Source organism: Cyanistes caeruleus, unplaced genomic scaffold, assembly GCF_971803275.1.
Source record: "Cyanistes caeruleus unplaced genomic scaffold, bCyaCae1.hap1.1 HAP1_SCAFFOLD_11, whole genome shotgun sequence".
In the NCBI taxonomy this organism is placed as follows: Eukaryota; Metazoa; Chordata; class Aves; order Passeriformes; family Paridae; genus Cyanistes; species Cyanistes caeruleus.
Window position 1 is genome coordinate 214,449 of NW_028255883.1, and position 20,459 is coordinate 234,907.

The window sequence follows — 20,459 nt, forward strand, 5'->3', positions numbered from 1 at the left end:
CCCAGCACAGGCATTTCTCTTTGGAGAGGGGGTTCTGCAGGGAGAAAGCAGAAGAGACTTTTCTGTCTGCTGAGATTCCCTCTCCTCCTTCAGCAGCCATACCACAATCCATCAGTACCAGAGTTGATAGGATCATTTACATGCCAGGCAACACAAGGCACTCAAAACTGAACCCTGCCAGAGCCCAGGCCTGCCTGCCCATTTGGAGGGTGTGGGGGAATGGAATTTCAGCTGGAGTTGACCCACAATGATAATTTGCCACTTGTGGGTTTCTCACAGCCTTAGAAGGAGTTTGAGATCTCTGTCCCCAACACTTGTTCACCCTTCAAGTGCACACACGTGCCTGGGGGCAATTCAGGTTTCCTGGAGTGGTGGCTGCTTCCCTTTGAAACAGGAGCTGTTGACTTTTCTGGTGTGCTTAACTCCTTTCTAACTATTAGAAAGTGGGAGAGTAAAGGAAATGACCCTGGTGGAAGGGGACCAGAACCTTGGAAAAAGATGAAACGTCTTTTGTCTGAATTACAAATTAAAACTTTTTCATTTAGTCCTTTAGTACTAATCTATTACTACAAACAAAATCATGTTTCTGAGCTGATTGTTGGGATTCAGGGCTTCATTTCTTGTTCTTGATGTTATTATTATTTATTAGTATTACTTTTCATTGTTAAGACTTTTAAATCTTAGACATTAATAACAATGGCTGGATGTCACACTGAAATATGAGTGAAACACACATTGAAAAACAATGACTGAAAGTCTCTTGCTTTTCCCACTGGGATTTAACTGTACACTCAACTCCAATTTGCCATGGATTGGATTCTAAAGACAGAAAATCCTGTTAATGGTGGGTCTGGTGTGGTTTGGAGCTGGGGAAGGGTCTCATCCCCTCCCAGAGCTGCCCCAAGCCCGCTCTGCTGCCACGTCTGCACTCACAGCCCCTCACGGCTGCCCTGCCCTGGGGACATGGTGGCACCCCCTCCTGCCAGGGCTGAGGCTCCTCATGGCCCCTCACAGTCCCTCACGGCTCCATGGAACTTCTCATGGCCCTGTAGAACCTCTCATGGCCCCTCACAGCCCTTCATTTCCCCTCACAGCCCCTCACGGCCCCTCACAGCCCCAGGCGCGGGGCTCCTCCCAAAGGAGAAGGGGTCGGGCCCTGCTTGTTCTCCTTTTATTTCGGTCCCTTCACAGCGCCGAGTAAAGAAAGGCTGAATGGAGCCTTTCGCCAGCGTTTCCCTCGGGCTTCATTGCGGGCTGAAGCTCTGTGCTGGCGCTGGCCCGAGCACCAACATCCCTGCAGCCCCCAAGGCCTTTGCTGTCCCCCCGTGTCCATTCCCTGTCCCCGAGTCCCGCCCGGCTCTGGCAGCAGCAGCAGCCGCAGCGCAGCGGGCGCAGGCCCGGCCCGGCCGGGGCTCCCGGCCACGAGCAGCAGCAGCAGCGCCGGCCCTTCCCACCTGCTCCTGCCTCGGCTTCCCAGGGCTTTTGCCAGGGCAATTCTGGACTACAGCAACAATCCCCCACAAACAGCCCTCAGGCTTCCTCAGGGCCCGCCTCTGCTGCCCTGAGCCAGCCCTCAGAGGAAGAAAGGATCGGGTTCCAGCGCTGTTTTCAGCTCTGTTTTACTCACCCTGAGGTGACAGCAGGAGGCTGTTGGTGCCTTTGCCTTGGCAATTGTAGATCTCGTCTGCTTTTGTTCCTCTTCTGCCTGCCACCTGAATTTTATCTGCAAAACTACAATTGCCTCTTTCAATCAGTGCTACCCACTGTGCTTTTGTGATCAGTAACTCAGGATTTTTTGTCTCAGACATCATGAGTGGCAGATTTTGAAATGCCCTCAAGTCCCTGAGCACTAAGTCGAGGGGAATGAAAGCCACACAGCTGGACATTTGCAGTGCTCAAACACAGCCCTGTTGCTGCTGCTGCTGAAATAGAATCAAGTGACAGAGGCCATCACAGAAATTGCCCCTGCAGTGGCAAATAAAATGAAAAAATCCACCAGGAGAAAGAAAAAACAGAACTTGTCATTTAATTATTTTTTCTGAGCAGCAGCAGAAAGTGGAGATGCCCAGAGGTATTTCCAGCTGCTGCTGATCCCAGCTGGAGCCCAGCCTGCTGCCCAGTCCCAGTGGGAACCTGAGCCCAGCCCGGGCAGCTCCCGCAGTGTCGGGAGCTCAGTGCACGCGGGGCAGGCCCAGAGCCCCGGGCACGGCCGCCCATTGCGGGGCAGCGGCACAGACGGAATGTCCTGCGGCCCAAACCTCCTGCTCCTCACACACAGCTCCCATCCTCCTCCCCCTCCTCCTCTCCTGGCATGGCACAAATTCCAGCCCCGAGGAGGCTTCCCAAGAGAGGCCTCAGGCTCCTGTTTCAGCCTGAGTGTCCCTGCAGAGGAACAGGGCACCTTTCAGGCACTTCCACAAGCTCCAGGTTCTCATTTCCTGGGCAATCTGCCATGCAAACAGCCTTGCCAGAAGGGACAAAAGCAAAGGGAATTAACTGGGAATTATTAGGATAAAAATCAACCTTCTTACAGACAAACTTCACCAAGTCATTCCCTGCATTTGTCCTTTTCACATTCTTTCTCTCATCTACTGAGAGGTCCAGCTTATCATGTTCTGGTGCTTATCAACAACTGATTGTGCTCTTGATTTCTCCCAGTGCAGGAGATGTACAATCACCTAAACTGAACACACAAAACAAACTCCCTCTGTCAGCCCATTTTCATGTTCCAGATCACTTTCAAGATGTCCATGGGGCTATTGGAATGATGAGCTCTCCACTGCTGGCTGCAGGCTCTGGAGATTCTTTCTCCACATTCAGCCAGGCTTGTATTCCCTAACAATTCCTGGCAGCTCATCATGTTTTCTTCGGATAGAAGAGTAACAATGCAAACCGTACCAATGGCACAACTCCCCTGTCCACAAGGAAAAGCAAGAACAAGTTGTCAAGTTCTTCAGGTAATTTGTCCTGCTTTGCTGCAAGAGTTGTGCTGCACACACAGTGTGGGAAGCCAAGAGAAGCTGCAGCTGGGGGCACATCTTGAGACAGGAGCTGCACCTTGTTCTCCAGGACAGGTTTTTGGAAAGAACAGACAGGACTGTGGAGAAGATTCTGGGAAAATTGAAACAGCTTTTTTAAGAAATGAAAATAAAACCAAAAGAAACTACCAGTATGTTTTTCTTTATTTTTCTCTATTTATTTTTATGTTTCCCTTTTCCATCTTGCACTGTTTCTCCATCCCATTCATTCCAAATGGATCTCACCTCTAAGATCCATCACTTGTCAAGTTTTAGACACTGCAAAATACCATGAGCTACACCCAGTTTGCCTTCCCCTGTTTTTCTTGGAAAGCAATGCTGGAGACACAAGTGCAGTGCTTGGGTCAGGTACAAATTCTGCATTCAGGGAATGTGCTCAGACAGTGTCTGACGCTCAGCAGGGACAAGGCACAGCAGCAGCCAAGGGCATTGCTGTGCCCCTGTGCAGGAATCAAGACTCTGGCTCTTGGCTCAACACGGCAAAGTTCCCGTGTTTGGCCAGGCTCAGGGGCTGCCCGGGGAGCGCGGGGCTCGGCGCGGGGCCGAGCGGGCAACGGACAAACGGCCCCGGGGACAAACGGCCCCGGTGCTTCAGTTGCAGCGGCAGCAGCGGCAGCAGCAGCAGCAGCGGCGGCAGCAGCAGCGCAAAGAGAAAAAGCAGAGAAAGAAGCGAAATTATTGCCCCTCTTCCCCTCTCCCTCTCCCACTGTTCCACCCTCTCTCCCGCGTTCCCTCACCCATTCCCGATCTCCCTTTCTCTGTGTTCCCCTCCTCTCCCAGTTTCCCTCTCCCCTTGCCTGCCCGGGACATGCCCCCGGCCCGCCCCTGGCCCCGGCCCCGGCCCCGGCGCCGGCCCCGGGCGTCCCGCCTCGCTCTCGCCTCCGCCCGGCTCTGGCCGAGCTGGCGCTGGCGCTTCTGGGCGGGCCTCAGTGCCTGGGGCTGGGGCGGTATCGCCGCCCTTTGGCTCCGCCTGCTCCGAGCCCTGCCCCGGCCCTGGCCCTGGTCCCGGCCCTTGCCCCGGCTCCTCCCGGGGCCCGCGGAGGACACAGGCGGTGCAGCCGTTGCCGCCGCCTCCGCTGCGGCTTCCCCGGCCCGAGCTCCTCCGCTCGGCAGCGCGGCCGCTGGCCCCGAGCCGCCGCTGTCGCGTTCCAAGGAGCGGACGCCTGCGGATGCTCGGCCCGGGGAGGTCGGGGAGCGCTCGGGGGCCGTTCCTGGCCCCGGGCCGAGCGCTGACGGCCGCGTCTCTTCCCCAGGGAAGGCGCAGGAGGCCCTGCAGCAGCGCTACAGGATCGGCTCGCTGCTGGGGCGCGGCGGCTTCGGCAGGGTTTTCTCGGCCACTCGGCTCTCGGATGGCGCCCCGGTGAGCAGAGGGGCCAGCGGCGGGCGGAGGAGGAGGAGAGGGCGGAGGAGGAGAAGGGGTCGGCGGAGGAGGATGGGGCTGGACACGGTAGGCGGCGAGCTGAATCCGCTGCTCCCTTTGGCTTGCAGGTGGCCATCAAAAAGGTGCCACGGAACCGCGTCCGGCACTGGGGCGAGCTGGTGAGTGAGCGGGGCCAGCGGCAGAAGCCGGGGCGTGCCGGGCGGGGATGAGCCGGGGCCCGGCAGGGTGGGAGCCACCAGGACACCTGGAGGGAGAGCGGGCGTGGGGCCAGCGGAGGGCACAGAGCATCCCGGGCTGGCTGAGGGCTCCCCGAGCCCTGGCACGGGCTCAGCCCCACTGACGGCACCGTGCTCCTCCCGCAGCCCGACGGCACCAGCGCACCACTGGAGATAGTGCTGCTGGACAAGGTGTCCACAGGCTTCTCCGGTGTGGTGCAGCTCCTGGAGTGGTTTGAGCTCCCCAACACCATCGTGATGGTACTGGAGCGCCCAGAGCGGTGTCAGGACCTGCGGCATTTCATTCGGGCACGGAGGTTCCTGTCAGAGGAAGAGGCGCGGGAGCTTTTCCGGCAGGTGCTGGAGGCCGTGCAGCACTGCACCAGCTGCGGGGTCCTGCACAGAGACATAAAACCGGAGAACATCCTGGTTGACCTGGACACCGGGCAGGCAAAATTAATTGACTTCGGCTGTGGCACCTATCTGCAGGACACAGCCTACACTCAATTTGCAGGTGAGCCCACCCAGGAGTAGGCTCCCGGTCCCGGCATCTCCTGGCCCAACATCTCAGGGCCCAACCAGGGTGTGGCAGCAGGGATTCTCCCAGGACTGGGGCTGGGGCTGGGGCAGCCAGCCTGACAAAATCCCCTGTGGGTGGGGGTAGCAGAGAGGGAGAGCCAGGACCTGCACACCAGCTGGTTTGGTGTGCAGGTGAGAATGGGCTTGGACTGCTGTGCTTCCCTGCTTTGCCTTGGTTCATAATATTTTTTGGGCAATGCCAGCAGGGAGGATGTGGGTATGGTTTTTCCCCAGCACTGTGAGCAGGTTTTTCCTTTGTTTGTCATGGTCGGGCCTTGCCAGGGTTTCTGCTGCCCTCTTCCAGCACCAGTGCCTTCTTTTCCAACCCTGGGTTTGTACACAAGTCCCAAGTTCTGGCGAGAGGGCAGCAGGTCACCCCCTGTGCCACTGGGGCAGCCCCACATGCCCAGGGATGCTGGGCTCAGGCTCTGGGAGCAGCAGCATCCCCCTGATGAGCTCCATCCGTATTCCACAGGAACACGATCATACAGACCCCCGGAATGGACCAACTTCAGATGGTACTATGGCGAGGCAGCAACCGTCTGGACCCTGGGCATCCTGCTGCATGAGATGGTCTGCGGGAAGCACCCTTTCAGGAGGGGCTGGAACATCAGCTGGGCCCAGCTCCCGCTGCCACAACGGCTCTCCCAAGGTGGATCATCATGTCTGGGCACAGGGGGAACACCAATGTTGGGAGACAGCAGCGGGCTCGTGAGCATCCCGCTCTGGCAGCTGCTGAGGAGGTGGCACATGTCCTGCTCTCCTTCTCTCCTCCAAAACAGAGAATTGATGGGAAAGTTCAGGCCCAGCTCTGGGCACATCCAGCGTGGCCTGGGCACGGGTATAGTGGGGCAAAGCAGACAGGAGCCTTCTCCAACTGACCAGTGGTTTGTGGTTTCTCTCCCCAGATTGCCAAGTTCTGATCAGGCGGTGTTTATCCCTGCACTACTTGGACAGGCCCTCATTAGAAGACCTGTTCTGTGATCCCTGGATGCAGGATATTCATCAGCCATAGAAGAAGGGAGAGAGCCACAGGCACAGTGATGCAGGGACCTGGTAAGTTACAGCTCCACACATACCCTGGCAATCAGAAGCAAAGAAACCCAGACTTCTTTGTCCTGCCTGTGTCACTGCACAGGGCTCATCGAGTGGGAACACGCAGCCCTTGTGCTGGAGCTGAGCTGCTCTGCCCAGCACTGGTGGCCGCCATCTGAGCTGGTTTTGCTTGTCCTGGTTCAGTGACAGCCGGGCCCTGGGCAGAACCCTGACAGCCTGGTGTCACCCCAGGGAAGAAGGAGCCCCTGGAGAAGCTGCACCAGGTGGGGTTGCTGCTGCTGCTGCTGCTGGGGACATGGAGGACAACAGCAAGGATGACAACCTCTTCCTCCACCTGGCCAGCGGCAGCTGGCGATGATGGACTTTGATTCTGGCACCTTCTTGAAAGCCAGGCTCCACAGAGAATTTTCAGGTAAGTCCAGACCCAGGGGGATGCTCCCAGATTTGTGCATTGGCTGGGAACCAAAGGTTTCCCCTTTGCTGGGGTGGATGCAACTGATTCTTCAGTGGTTGCCCAGCTGGTTTTTGGCAGGGCTGGGGGTGTGGGCTGGGGTGGTTACGAAATGGGAGTGGGCTCCTGGTCCTGCCAACAGCCCCCAGCACCCACCGTGCCCCAGGCTGGGGCTGGGGCAGCCAGCCCAACACAAACAAACCCCCATGGCAGGAGCACAGGTGGGACTCCAGAACCTGAGCACGGCTGCTTTGCTGTGCAGGCAAGGAAGGGCTTGGGCTGCTCCACTCCCCTGCTTTGCTTTGGGATCACCGTGATTTTGGGGGACAGTGCAGGGGGGAAGGGAGAAAGCATGGGCTTCCCTCACCCGTGGGTGGGTTTTTCCCTAGAATGGAGGGGTTGTGCCTTCCTCAAACTCCTGACAGACATAAGATTTTTTACCTTTTTTCTTCTTTCCCCTTTTTGTCTGTAACCTATTTTCATTAATTTGTTGTTTGTTTTTCTAAAGGAAGAATTCTGGGTGGGGTCCAGTCTGGATCAGGAAGTGCTTGGGACCAGCCGTGGTGTGGATGGGCCGTGCCCTTGGAGAAGGCTGAGGACATCGTTTGGGACCAGCTTTTCTTCTGGCAGCAGATGGTGTGAGGTGGGTCCTCATCTCCTTGGCATGGGTGGGACAAGAGCTTTTGGGAGATGGCAGCGGGCACAGGAGCATCCCGCTCTGGGCAGCTGCTGAGGGGCTGGATCTGCCGTGGCTGGCTGCAGACTGGGCACATGTCCTGCCCTCCTGCTCTGCTCCCAAAGGCAGCAGTGATGGGCAGCTTTGGGCTCAGCGCTGAGCACGGCCAGCATGGCCTGGGCACCGTGGCTGGCTGGGACAAGGGGACAGGAGCCTTGAGCTGACGGGCGGTTTCTGGTTTCTCTCCTTGCAGCCGGGCTCTGCGGATGCTGAGGCTGCTCTGGGCTCTGCCAGGGCTCTGCTGGGCTCAGCACCGGGCCGGGATCAGCCAAAGAAGAAACGGTGTGACCTGCAGCAAAGACTTGAGCATTTTGGCAATGCAGCTCAAGTCTGCAGAGTGTCCACCTCCAAAGGAAAACATGACACTCCCCCCAAAATTAAACTTGTTCCATAACTTCTGAAATGAAATCAATCTGGGATGACCCCAAATGTCATTTTTCAGCTTTCTCAAGCTGTAGCTCAGCCCTTCTCTGAACAGTTCTCTCCCCCACCTGCCTTTTACTTCACAACTGCTCCCTCCTTTCCCCCAGTGATTTCCCAGCCCATCACAATCTCCATCACACTGCAGCCTTCCTTGATGCCCCTCACCACGAGGAAGGCCAAGCCCCAGGCTCAGGGACTCATCCTGTCACTGGCTGAAGAGCAGCAATGTCTGTCAGTGCCAGGGGCTCTTGGATGTCTCTGAATTCATGGACAGAAGGGTCTGTCTGTGCCAGGGGCTCTGGGATGTCTCTGAATCCATGGACAGAAGGGTCTGTCTGTGCCAGGGGCTCTTGGATGTCTTTCTATCCATGGACAGACGGTCTGTCCTTGCAAAGGTTTCCATAATATCTTTGTACCCATGAGTATGGAATGAACACAGAGGGTGAAAGTGTCAGTCACGTTGTTTGCACACTCCTTCCTTTCCATACAAGACATCCATGCACACCCCCATGTATAGATATATTAAAAGGATAGGGATGGATAGAGATTTCCCACAGAGCTCTAACTTTGGCATAACTCACCTTGTAAGCCATGGCCAGGGGATTTTTTTCCCCAGCTCTGTGTGGGTAGGTGTCCAGGAACTGAAGGGAACAGCATTTAGAAGCAGTTTCAGGATTTCTAGGCAGGAAAGGGAGCTGACTACCATCCACATAACTCACCATATTCGTCGGGATGGGCTGCTGGTTCTTTAGGAATATGGCACAATGGAGACACAAGACTTGGGATAATCCCAGCTCTCTGTGGATCTGTGCAAAGGGTGGAGCAGCAGAAACACCTTGTGTCTTCTTTGGGGACACAAGGTCCAAGGAGCTGGGCTGGTGGCAGAGCGTGACCTGGGCTGGTGGCAGGTGAAGTCCCATTTCATGACATCCTGGAGTGGCACAGGACAAAGCTCCAAGCACCCACAGCCCCACTGAGGAAGTCCTTGGAGTGCTGCACATCACATAGGAAAAGCTGCATTCACTCAGTCCATTGGGATTTATCATTTCCATTTGCAACGCTTTAGGTCCAAGTTTCAAACTGCAAAATTTTGACACTCAAGACACAGTCATGAAGAACATGTATTTCCTATTCCTTTAACTGCAGTGTAAAATATCTTAACATTGGAAAACATCCATCAAATCTGTAAAGGAAGGCAGCTAATGGATCCTTTCCACTAGCACGTGTACAAACTAAGGAACTAAAATCAAAGCTGAGTTCTCTTTTTCAAAGGATCAGTTACCTCTTTCTTACTCCAGAGTTATAGAAGATTTTTCACTACACGTTTGCGAGTAATTTTTATCTTTCATGTTTTTTTCGTGTTTGTTTGTTTGTTTGTTTTTCTACAGAAAACATGTCCTGGAAAAGGCATGCCCTTTGCTCTGGCTTCCCGTGTGGAGCAGCTCCCTTCGTGCTGGCTGAGCTGCTCAGGCAGAGCCCGGCAGCTCCCCGCCCTGCAGGGCTGAGGCTTTTCCCCGTTGCTGGGCACAGACTGATGGAGCAGCAGTGCTGAACACGGGCACACGCAGAGGGACCAGAGCAGCTGCCTTTGCCCACCTGGAGCTCCAAGGCCAAACTCTGAGCAGGCACAGCTGGAAGAGTCTTGCAGGCTCCCTGTTGGCTCTGCTGCCCCACTTGTGCCTGGCCCAGCTCTGTGTGAGGCAGAGGAAGAACAAGGGGCAGCTCCCTCCCAGCCCCAGCCCAGGGACCCCTCCAGCCCCAGGCCTTGGGGCACTGTCAGCACCTGCTGCTCCAGCCACGGCTTCTGCTGGCACTGACAGCAACAACCAAACTGGGCTGGTCCCGAGGGAGCAGCAGCAGTGCCTGGATCTGATCCCTCAGTCTGGGGCAGGCCCCTGGGGGAACAGAGGGCGCAGCAAGAGGGACAAAACCAGGCAGGGTCAGAGACTGGGAAGAGCCAGAGCTGGGAGCAGGAGCAGCTGCTTCATTGCACTCTTGGAGAAAGCTCTTGGCTGGGTCAAAGCGCTGAAAGGTGTGAAAGGCAGAGAGGAGGCCACACCAAACAATGCTCCTGTTTTCACACCCTTCTGTAATAAATGGCAATGATTTGTGCTAACTAAATTGTAACTGTTTGGAAAGTTATTATTAGGAGCAATCAAGGGAATTAGTGTTACAAGGCAGATGTACCCCCCTACAGATGTTACATGTTAAAATTAAGGTAGATGATGTAATTTTGAGATAAGAAATGTCCTAAGACAAAATCGACCTTGAGATGGATAAAGTTGGAATGACTTTAGGCATAAGGCCTGAAAATTACAAAATATAAGACTAATTAGTGGAGCGCAATGCTCACTTACATAACACTAGGCTTAGTACGCACGTGCAATCTGTGAGGTTATCCAGAGGACAATGAGGATGTGTGTAAGCCTTCAAGCAAAAGACCACCAAAAGAAGACTGAAGACCCCCTAGCAACAAGTGAAGCATGGACCATAGAAGAATAGTAATTTAAAAATTGGAAGTAGGGGGAAACTTGCAGGAAACATGAATGAATATGTAGAAGCGTACAGTATATAAGTTTAGTTTTAATTGCTTTTTTTGTACATGAGGTAGGGTGAGAAGCCCTCCCCATACTCCGGTCAGTTTTACTTATGCTTTAATCATACTTAATTACTGACAAACTATATATATATATATATATATATATATATATATATATATGTGTGTGTGTGTGTGTATATATATATATATACATACCTGAATATATTTACTAAATTGTACTCTTTCACTAAATTGTATTTCTTTTATACCAAAACTGTATTCAATGCACTAAATTCTATCCATTTTTTCTTTATTATTAAATTACTATTAACTCAATAGACCTAGTTGTCAAAATTCTAATTTCATTTAGAACACTAACAGAAATGAGCTACCAACAGAGCTTGTTTTGATCTACATCAAACTTTGAGAAATGTCCCTCCTCCTGACAGCGACTCCTCTGCAGCTGCTCTGGGAGATCTCCTGGGCCCAGCCCAGTAAAGGAGATTTCACTGGAGCTGAGGTGCTCGAGGGGGCCCATTTCAATGCTCTGCTGAAGCCCAAGGACATTGTGTTTCTCCAAGGAGCAGTGTTCCTTTCTATGTTCCTTTCTGGCACTCGCTGGCCCATGAGGGACAGGATTCACTTGCTGCTCCTGGGTGAGTTACAGCCACAGCGAGAGGGAGGAGCCCACCCATGGCTGCTGCTGGGTCCAGACATTGGGTGAGATAAAACTGTTCTAAATGAAATTAGAATTTGGACAACTTGGTCTCTTGAGTTAATAACAGTTTAATTAAAAATTAATACAATTTAGTAAATTGAATAAAAAATTCGTATAAAAGACTGCAATTTAGTAAAAGAATACAATTTAATAAAAAAATGCAATTTATAGATGTAATTTGCAAGTAATTCCGTATGATTAAAGTATAAGCAAAACCGACTGGGGTACAGGGAGGGCTTCTCACCCCACCTGAGGTACTAAACTGACCGAGGTACGGAGGGGGCTTCCCACCCTGCCTCACATTGAAAACAAAGCACTTTAAGCTAAACTTATATACTGTATGCTTATACATATTCATTAATGTTTCCTGTAAGTCTCCTCCTATTTCCGATTTTTCTGACTTAACGCCACCTTTCTTCACAGCACATGCCTCACTTGTTGCTAGGGGGTCTTCAGTCTTCTTTTGGGGGTCTTTTGGCGAAGGCTTCTCCTCATCCTCATTGTCCTTTGGATAACCTTACAGGTTTGCGCGTGCATACTAAGCGTTGTGTTATGTAAGTCTACTAATTAGTCTGATATTTACTGATTTTCAGGCCCTATGCCTAAAGTCATTCTAATTTTGTCCATCTCAAGGCCGTTTTCAACTTGGGATATCACTTATCTTCTAAACTACATCCTGCACCTTAATTTTAACATGTAACATCTGCAGAGGTGCGTTGTAGCACTGATCCTTTTGATTGCTTCTAAATAACTTTCCAAATAGTTCCAATTTAGTTAGCACGATTCAATTCCATGTATTACAAAGCTGAGCCAGAGCTTCAGCATCTCTCCCAAAATCCCAGAATCACAGAATGCCTTGGCTTGGAAGATACCTTCATGTTCATCTCGTTCCACCCCCTGCCATGGCAGGGACATCTTCCACTATCCCAGGCTGCTCCAAGCCCCTTCCAACCTGGCCTTGGACACTTCCAGGGATCCAGGGGCAGCCCCAGCTTCTCTGGGCAAGCTCTGATCTCTGCCCAGGTGAGCAGGGACAGGAGCCGAGGGAACGGCTGGAGCTGGGCCAGGGCAGGGCTGGGCTGCAGATCAGCAAAAGCTTCTTCCCCCACAGGGGGCTGGGGGCACTGGCCAGGCTCCCCAGGGAATGGGCACAGCCCCGAGGCTGCCGCAGCTCCAGGAGCCTTTGGCCAGCGCTGCCAGGGATGCACAGGCTGCGATTGTTGGGGTGTCTGTGCAGGGCCGGGGGCTGGACTCCATGATCCCAATGGGTCCCAGATCCCAGCTCAGCCCCTTGTGCAGCTCTCACCCTTTGGCTCAGCCTTTGTGTCCCCTGGAGGGGCTGGCAGAGCTGATGGGGTGGGGCAGGAGCGGGACAGCCCCAGCGTTCCCCTGGCAGTGACACCACAGCCGGGCCAGCAGCCCCAGCGTTCCCCTGGCAGTGACACCACAGCCGGGCCAGCAGCCCCAGCGTTCCCCTGGCAGTGACACCACAGCAGGGACAGCCCCAGCGTTCCCCTGGCAGTGACACCACAGCCGGGCCAGCAGCCCCAGCGTTCCCCTGGCAGTGACACCACAGCCGGGACAGCAGCCCCAGCGTTCCCCTGGCAGTGACACCACAGCCGGGCCAGCAGCCCCAGCGTTCCCCTGGCAGTGACACCACAGCCGGGCCAGCAGCCCCAGCGTTCCCCTGGCAGTGACACCACAGCCGGGCCAGCAGCCCCAGCGTTCCCCTGGCAGTGACACCACAGCCGGGCCAGCAGCCCCAGCGTTCCCCTGGCAGTGACACCACACCCGGGACAGCAGCCCCAGCGTTCCCCTGGCAGTGACACCACAGCCGGGCCAGCAGCCCCAGCGTTCCCTCCCTGGAGACGCTCCAAGGGAAGCGGCCAGAGCCACGTCCAGTCAGTGGAACTGAGCGGCCACTGAGCACCCCCGGCCTGGGCTGCTGTGGATTCCTCTGCACACAGCTCAGGGAAGGTCCCCTTGGCCACCCCGACAGTGCCACAGGCAAGTGTCACACCCAGTTACAGAGCTCTGCCCAGAGCTGACAGGGACAGTTAATTGGAAAAAACAAACAAGCACAGCGCCGGGAAGGTCTTGGTGCATCGAACCTTTGCTGCAGCCAAGGAAAGCTCCTGCCTCAGGGTCACCTTTCCTGCTCAGCCAGAGCCCCGAGTGCCCCAGCAGCAGCAGCAGCAGCAGCAGAGAATGGCAGCATTGCCCCGGGCTGGCTCAGGAGGGGGAGATTTCCCCCTCGAGAGAGGCTCCTCTGCCAGGTTTTGCATTCAGGCAGCTGCAGATGCCTCAGCTCTGGTTGCACAGCAGCTGGAAATGCAAGTGCAGGAGCTCTGTTCATGGCCAGCCCCAGCGGGTGACAGCAAGGCCAGGGCCCTGGCAGTGGGACATTTGCAGGCAGCGCCTGCTGCAAGCGCTGGGGGTTGGAAGTGTGTGCAGAAAACAGCCCGAGGGTCTCTTAGCCGAGGCAAAAGGAACAAAGTTTCAGTTCTGGCCGCCGCAGGGATCACCAAAATGGTTCCTTTGCACGGCAAAGTTCCACTGGCGGGTGTTGTAGGGCCCCCTGAGGAGAGCTCAGGGTGTTCAAAGTGCCTCGGCCGGAGCAGCTTTTTGTCCCACTCCGGGGCCATTGCCGCGGGCTCGGGGTCCCTGGGAAGGCGAACGAGGAGAGGGTGGAAGCGATGCGTTTGTAGTTTCAGGGTTTGGATGTTTTTTTTGTGGGAGAGATGTCCGATTGTGATTTTGGTGTTTTTGTGGGGCTGGGGGGATGTGTTTTTGTGAGCTGTGCCCAGCGGTTTGCAGCCCCGCAGGTGCGGGGAGCGCTGGCGCAGGCCCGGCCTGGGCGGGGCGGCCCCGGGCGGGCTGTGGGAGCCGGGAGCGGCCGGGCGGGCCCGGAGCCGCCGCCTCGGGCCGGGAGCCCCCCAGGCAGAGCTCTGTGCTCGGGGCCGAGGCCCGGGCAGCGCTGGGCGGCCCGTGGGCCCCCGGCACAGGCGGGTCCGTGTGGCCGGGCCGGTGCCGTGTCCGCAGAGGGCTCCGAGGGGAGCGGTCCGGGCCAGCCGTGGCCGTGCGGGGCCTGGCAGGGCTCGGGGGGCCGGGCCGGGCAGAGGCTGAGGGAGAGCGGGACAAGCACTGGCACAGAGGCCCCGGGCTCGCCGTGCCCCCCTGGCCACGCAGCCGGGCTCGGGGGCCGCCTGGCTCTGAGGCAGCCCCGGCTGCGGGGGTTCCCGGGGGTCTCTGGGGAGGGGGCGGCAATGGGGGCTGCTGGAGCTCTGTGCCCGGGGCTGGGCGCGGCTGCCGAGGGAGCGGAGCATGCAGGCTCCCCCCGTGCTGGGGCTTGCTCTGCCCGCCTCAGGGGCTGCACTGTCAGCCCGGAGCCGCGTGGGGATGGCCCGGGACCAGCAGGGCTGGCAGGGAAAGCGGCAATGGGGGCAGCAGAAACTGGCAGTGCCAGTGCTGGGGGTGCTCCCAAAGCCTGCAGATGTTGGGAGCATGAACAAGGGGGCCCAGGGATACCCCAGGAGCCTGAAACAGGGAGCCCAGACAGTGCTGCCCGTCCAAAACTCCTGGGGTGCCAGAGTGGTGAGGCCAGAGAAGGGGAGCCTCCTGGCTTGCCAGGAGCCCCAGCAGCCCAGAGAGGGGGTGTCGCCCTGAAAACTCAGCTTCTGAGCTTGCTAACATAGTTTTCTAAGGACTTTCCCAGGACAGTAACTGTAAACATAGATATGTGTACATTCTTTCTGTTACACGTCTTGTGATGGGCATCTCTCATGGCCATTGCAGGGGGAAAGTGTTATCCTGACCATCCAATCCCTGGCCGTGGTCACAAGCCTATAAATCCTGGGAGGAAAAATAAACTCTGCTCTTCTTTCATCACACCTTGACCTGTGTCCGCGTGATCTATTGATCCTCAGCGGTAACATCTGGTGGCCTCGCCGTGTCTTGCACGTGTGTTACAGGGTACTGTCTAGCCTGTGGCTATGGATGGTTTTGGGCTTTCTCTTAGGGAGGGCCTGGTTCTGGAGATATGGCGTGCAGTGCATGATCAGAGAGGGACTGATGTGTCGTATGCTGACTTTCAGCGATTGTGTGAGTATGGCAGACTTGAGGGGTTTTTCCCTGTGGTTGAAGCGATTTTTTTGCAGTAGGCTTGGGAGGCTTTAGGCGATTCCCTGATCGAGGCTCTGCTGGTCGGTTATCAGCCCCAGGTGCTCCAGTTGCTGGGGATCTGGCAAAGGTGTGGCGGCATTCTGAGGTCGGGTCCCGAGGTCGGCTCCCCCGGGATCGCCGGGGCCCCCGGCGGGTTGAACGGAGCCGCCGCGGGACCGGTGGGTATGACCCCACCTCAGCCGGCGCCCCGGCGGTGTAGGCCCGGGGCGGGGTTGGATCCCTGCCGGCAGGCTGTCAGGGGCGCCGCGGACCCGGGGGGTGTAGCCCCACCTGTTGTAGTGCATCTAAAAATCTTGGTACCTCCCAAGGGTAAAACTCACCTCTGGTTTGTGTAATGTTAGTTCCTACCTGAGAACCTTCTTTCCCCCCCCTTCCCATTGGCTGTGACCTCCCTGCATCCCCTAATCACCCCTGCCCCCTGGTATAAGAGATAAGACCCAGAGCATTTCGCTCTCTCTCTTGTCCCGGATGGACGACAGACAACAAACCCGGGATAATTCCAGCAAGTTTGAGCCTCCTGTGTCTAGATACTTTGAGTCCATGTTGTATGCACTCCAGGACCCCCTCCTCCGCCTGTGCCCTGAGACGAGCAAGCTCTCACCACAGAGGGTGGGACAGAGGGGTCCCGTCGGGGAGAAGGATAGCAACACCCACCTTGGCCCGCGCCCTGGCGATGGAAGCCCGGGGCGGGCTCGCCTCCTCCGTATGCTTTCCCGGCACAGACCAATGGGGGGGTGCTTGAACGGGGGGCCTGGGGGATGCCTCAGGGTCTGTCCCGTGTCCCTGCTGCGGCTGGGCCGTGCCCTGCCCCGTGGTGGGGGACGGGCAGGGCCCGGGCTCCGCACCGGCAGCCGCGCACGCTGTTCCAGTGCAGGAGCGGCCGGCACCGCTTCTTGGACCTTTCGCCCCTGAAGAAACGCTGTTAGGGGCGGTTCCGAGTGCTGCCCCCACCGCGCCGGGAGCAGGCTGTGCTGAGCTGCCTCTAACCCCCCCCGCCTCAGGTTCCCAGGCATCACCCGAGCCTGCGGCTGGAGCCGGCCCTCCCCTGTCGCCTCCTGTGGCTGTGGCAGACCAAGGTCCTGAGCTGTTTAGCACTGGCTCAGGTGGTGCTGCCGCGGGGGCGAAGCCGGTGGCCTTGACGGGCCAGGGGTCCCAGGCTGCTGGAGCCTCTTCGGCTGTCCTGTGGACTTTGTCCTCCTGTCAAATGACTGTGCAGCTGAGCGTATCAGGCATTCCATGTGCTTCCGAATGCTTTGGTCTGGTGGATGAGGGAATGAGTGCTCTTCTTGTGGCGTGCTTGAATGCCACTGCTCAAGGCATCATTGCTCACCTAGGAGACGTTGATTTGGATTTCCTGGGGTGCATTTCTGCCATGGGTTCCACACTCACCCCTCCTGTTCCTATCCCTGCGGAACCTGGATTTGCTCACCTTGTGCCTTTTGAGTTTTATGTTCGCAGAGCTGAGAACCAGCTGCGGGGAGATGGTGGCTTCGGGTTCCCTGGACCTCCCTGGGTCACTGGACTGCTGTTCTGACAGCCAGGGGTCATCCTGAATGGGTCTACACCCTGTCCATCCTTGGTGAGATGCTGTCAGAGACTAGCTTCTGCGGGTTCTTGACACTGGCATGGATATCACGATTGTCAGGTTTGCTGACGGGCCCCCGGAGTGACCCTTGGACCCGATGCTGACACATTCCATGCAAAGAACTTGAGACTGTCTCTTTGTTCAGCAGATTCTGTTCTCTTCTCTCATGATAGACTAGACACCCTCCGTGACTTGATGCAAGAACAGTTGGATCACAGTGATCTGGAGTTTCAACCAGTCCCTGGGACATTCCTGTTTTCTGTGTCAAGAACAAGTCTGGGAAATGGAGGTTGCTATAATACCTCCAGAAAGTTACTGCTATGATGGAAAGCATGGGGATGTTGCAGGCTAGCATGCCTTCACCTGCCATGCTTCCTGCAAATTGGCTAGTCCTCATCATGGATCTGAAGGATTGTTTTTACGATTCCTTTGCATCCCAATGACAGACCAAAATTTGCCTTTCTGGTGCCAGCTATCATTGATGCTGAGCCCACACAGAGATATCAATGGAGGTTTTGCCATAAGGCTTGTGAAAATTTGCCTGCATTTGCCGATGATATGAGGCTCTAGCCCTCTCTAGAGTTTGCAAGCAGTTTCCTGCTGCTTGTCTCTATAACCTCCCTGAAATTATTTGAGGGTCAAAAACAATTTTGGGACAAACAGTCCCGCATTTGGAGGTGCAATTATTTTTTTTTGCATTCAGTGCAGACACTGCATGAATGATGTCCAAATATTAATGGACTTTCACATGGTTGTGTCCCTAGATGGGACTGACCACAACACAACTGTCTCCCTTGTTTGGTCTATTAAAAGGGGGACTCTGATTTTAAAGTCACCTCTGACACTGACCCCAGAGGCACAGTAGATGCTGGAGGAGGTTCTGTGAGCAGTTTCTGCTCCTCGAGTTTATTACATTAATCTTTCCATTGATGTCGCTGTTTTGTTTTTAGTTTGGTTTTTTTTTTGGAGAGTCATGAGGCTGGATCAGCCCAATTAATAGAATTACAGACTGCTGTCATAGCATTTCATAGGTTTTCCCAGGCACCTTTCAATTTGGCCATGGATTCTGCCTCTGTGACCAAATTGAGAGCCATCCACAAGCAGGTGTTGATGTTGGACATTTGTTTCATTTATTTTTGGGGGTTTCTGGTTTTTTTCTGGTTTTTTTTTTGTTTGTTTGTTTTTTGTAATAACGAAAGCGTGAGATATCACCCTGAAATTACAGCCTTCTGATTGTATGGAGTATTCTATTTTCCTGTTATTTATCTTTTTGATTGTTTATAATGTTGCTAGTTTCTTTGTTCATTTTTCTTTTTTCATTTCTTTTTGTTAAACCAAAAAGGGTGAGATGTCGCCCTGAAAACTCAGCTTCTGAGCTTGCTAACATAGTTTTCTAAGGACTTTCCCAGGACAGTAACTGTAAACATAGATATGTGTACATTCTCTCTGTTACACGTCTTGTGAAGGGCATCTCTGATGGCCAGTGCAGGGGGAAAGTGTTATCCTGACCATCCAACCCCTGGCTGTGGTCACAAGCCTATAAATCCTGGGAGGAAAAATAAACTCTGCTCTTCTTTCACCACACCTCAACCTGTTTCCGCGTGATTTATTCATCTTCAGTGGTAACAGTGTTCTGTAAAACAGGTGAGTTGTTACAGCTTCTTGCCCCATTCATCACTGGATAAAACACAAATATTGCATTGCTCCATGCCTACTTTCTTCCAAGTAAAGGCAGATTTTGTTCATTATTCAGTGGGACATATTCATCTGTTGAGAAGCAAATTCTCCTTGCCATTCACACAATGTTGATTTGCTCTAATCGGATTGTAATTAACACCAACCTCTCTGTGTAATTAAGGCTGATGGATTGTGAGGCAAAGTGTTGCAGAATTTGCCCTGGAGAGAGTTTTTTTCTAATTCAATGATACTGGAAGACAGCTGCAGCCTACCATACTTCTGGCATACTAGAAACAAAACAACAACCTTTCAAACAGGATTTTATGCTTTCTTCCTCCTCTTCCTCCCAGGAATTTTGATCCCTGAAGTCTGAACTCTTCAGCTGCCTCACAAACACTGTTTCAATTCACACAGGCATCCATGAAGTGAGCAACGTATCAGGACTGTGGCTGAGAAGCTGAAAGCAATGTAGGTTTAGAGCACCAAAATTAATAATCCATTTCCCAGGTTAAACCAAGCAATTCCCAAATAACTCTACCTATCCTCAGGGATGTTTTAAAACATGTAATAGTAAAAGCTGGGAGCAAGGAGAGAGAATGTCAACAAAATTAAAAATACAGCTATCTGAGATCTTTTTATTCCTATGAAAACAGAGTCAAAATTGTTTATATATGGAAAATTATCTAAGAAGTGAACAAGAGATTGTCGAAATAACTGCTTGGGAAACAAAAATACCTAACTACAAAGAAGTTCACATGTAGATTTATAAGAAAACATACTAAGACAAAAAACAGACCTACCAAATCTAAAACTAGTAACACTGTCTCATATGTCTCAAATAAAAAAAAAAAAACAATAAAAAACAAACAAACAAACAAAACCAAAAAAAATTTAAAATAGTCACATTCTCAAGAGCATTACTATATACAGGACCCTGCAGGTAGTGGGAATAAACAAAAGAACTTTTTCATAGGAAAGAAAGGAACTTTTTTCTTCTTCTCAGGCTGTGGGGGCTGTCACGGGGCAGGAAGGGTCGGGGGTGGCAGTGGCTGCTCAGGGATGGGTTTGGCCCATGTCCCTGGAAGGAGCCACTGCCCAAGCAGCTGCACTGACCCCGGGCTCTGCTCTCAGCCTTCTGGGCTCTGTTGGCTGGCACAGCCTGTGCCAAGGGGTGGCAAGGTGCCTGCAGGCCCCAGCTCTGGGGAAACAGAGACCATCCTGGCCGTATCCAGCGTGCTGCCAGCTCAGCAGTGGAGCACAGCACGGGCTCACGCTGCCCATTGCTCCCAGAGATGCAGCCAGCACCACCAGACAAGCTAACAATATCTGGAGAAGCATGAGAAGAGTTTTCTGCTGAGGAACACAGTGTTTGATTAAGTTAATGGCCATTGTGGCTGGTGGAGCACTTTTCCTGATGATGTGCTATGCTGGAATCTGGTATTGCTGGAAGAGAAAAGGGTGAGTGTTTTGCTGATCTCAGCCTCAAACAGCTTCTTGAAAGGCTGCTCATAGTCAGGAAACATTCCCAGTGAGGCTGCTGTGCACTTGTGGCTAGTCCTTGGTTGCCCAAATCACTCTGCTGAGAGTTCTGCTGTTGCCCAGGCCTTTCTTTGGCCTCTTAATTGCTGGGCCTTGTCCTGGGGAGCCCGCTGGGGCTGCAGCCAGTGCTGGCTGCCACTGAGGCTGCCTGGCCAAGGGCAGCCCCAGGAGCAGCGGGCAGAGGCAAAGCAAGGTGGGCAGGAGAAAGAGCAGAGACGAGATTGCCCTTGAATGGCAGAGGTGTTCTGGGGCCTGCTCCTGGCCAGGGACCCTGCCCAGAGCCATCCCCTGCTCACTGGGGACATGAAGGTGTCAGGAAAATTAATCCACAAACACCAGA

At 54.2% G+C, this 20,459-nt stretch overlaps 1 protein-coding gene across 2 annotated transcripts; it reads left to right on the top strand.

The window, feature by feature from the left end:
* The first annotated feature begins 3,637 nt into the window (after positions 1-3,637).
* LOC147647282 (serine/threonine-protein kinase pim-1-like) lies at positions 3,638-10,000 on the top strand. Of its 2 annotated transcripts, none has more exons than XM_086872288.1 (8): positions 3,638-4,398; positions 4,527-4,577; positions 4,782-5,148; positions 5,689-5,865; positions 6,122-6,269; positions 6,453-6,681; positions 7,229-7,363; positions 7,650-10,000. In XM_086872288.1, the coding sequence occupies exons 1-5, from the start codon at positions 3,847-3,849 to the stop codon at positions 6,226-6,228; spliced, it is 1,254 nt and encodes a 417-aa protein (XP_086728414.1). In that variant the 5' UTR covers positions 3,638-3,846; the 3' UTR covers positions 6,229-6,269; positions 6,453-6,681; positions 7,229-7,363; positions 7,650-10,000. The 2 variants fall into 2 exon arrangements, with proteins under 2 accessions (XP_086728414.1, XP_086728413.1); XM_086872287.1 differs by having other exon boundaries at positions 6,501-6,681.
* The last annotated feature ends 10,459 nt before the right edge of the window (positions 10,001-20,459 follow it).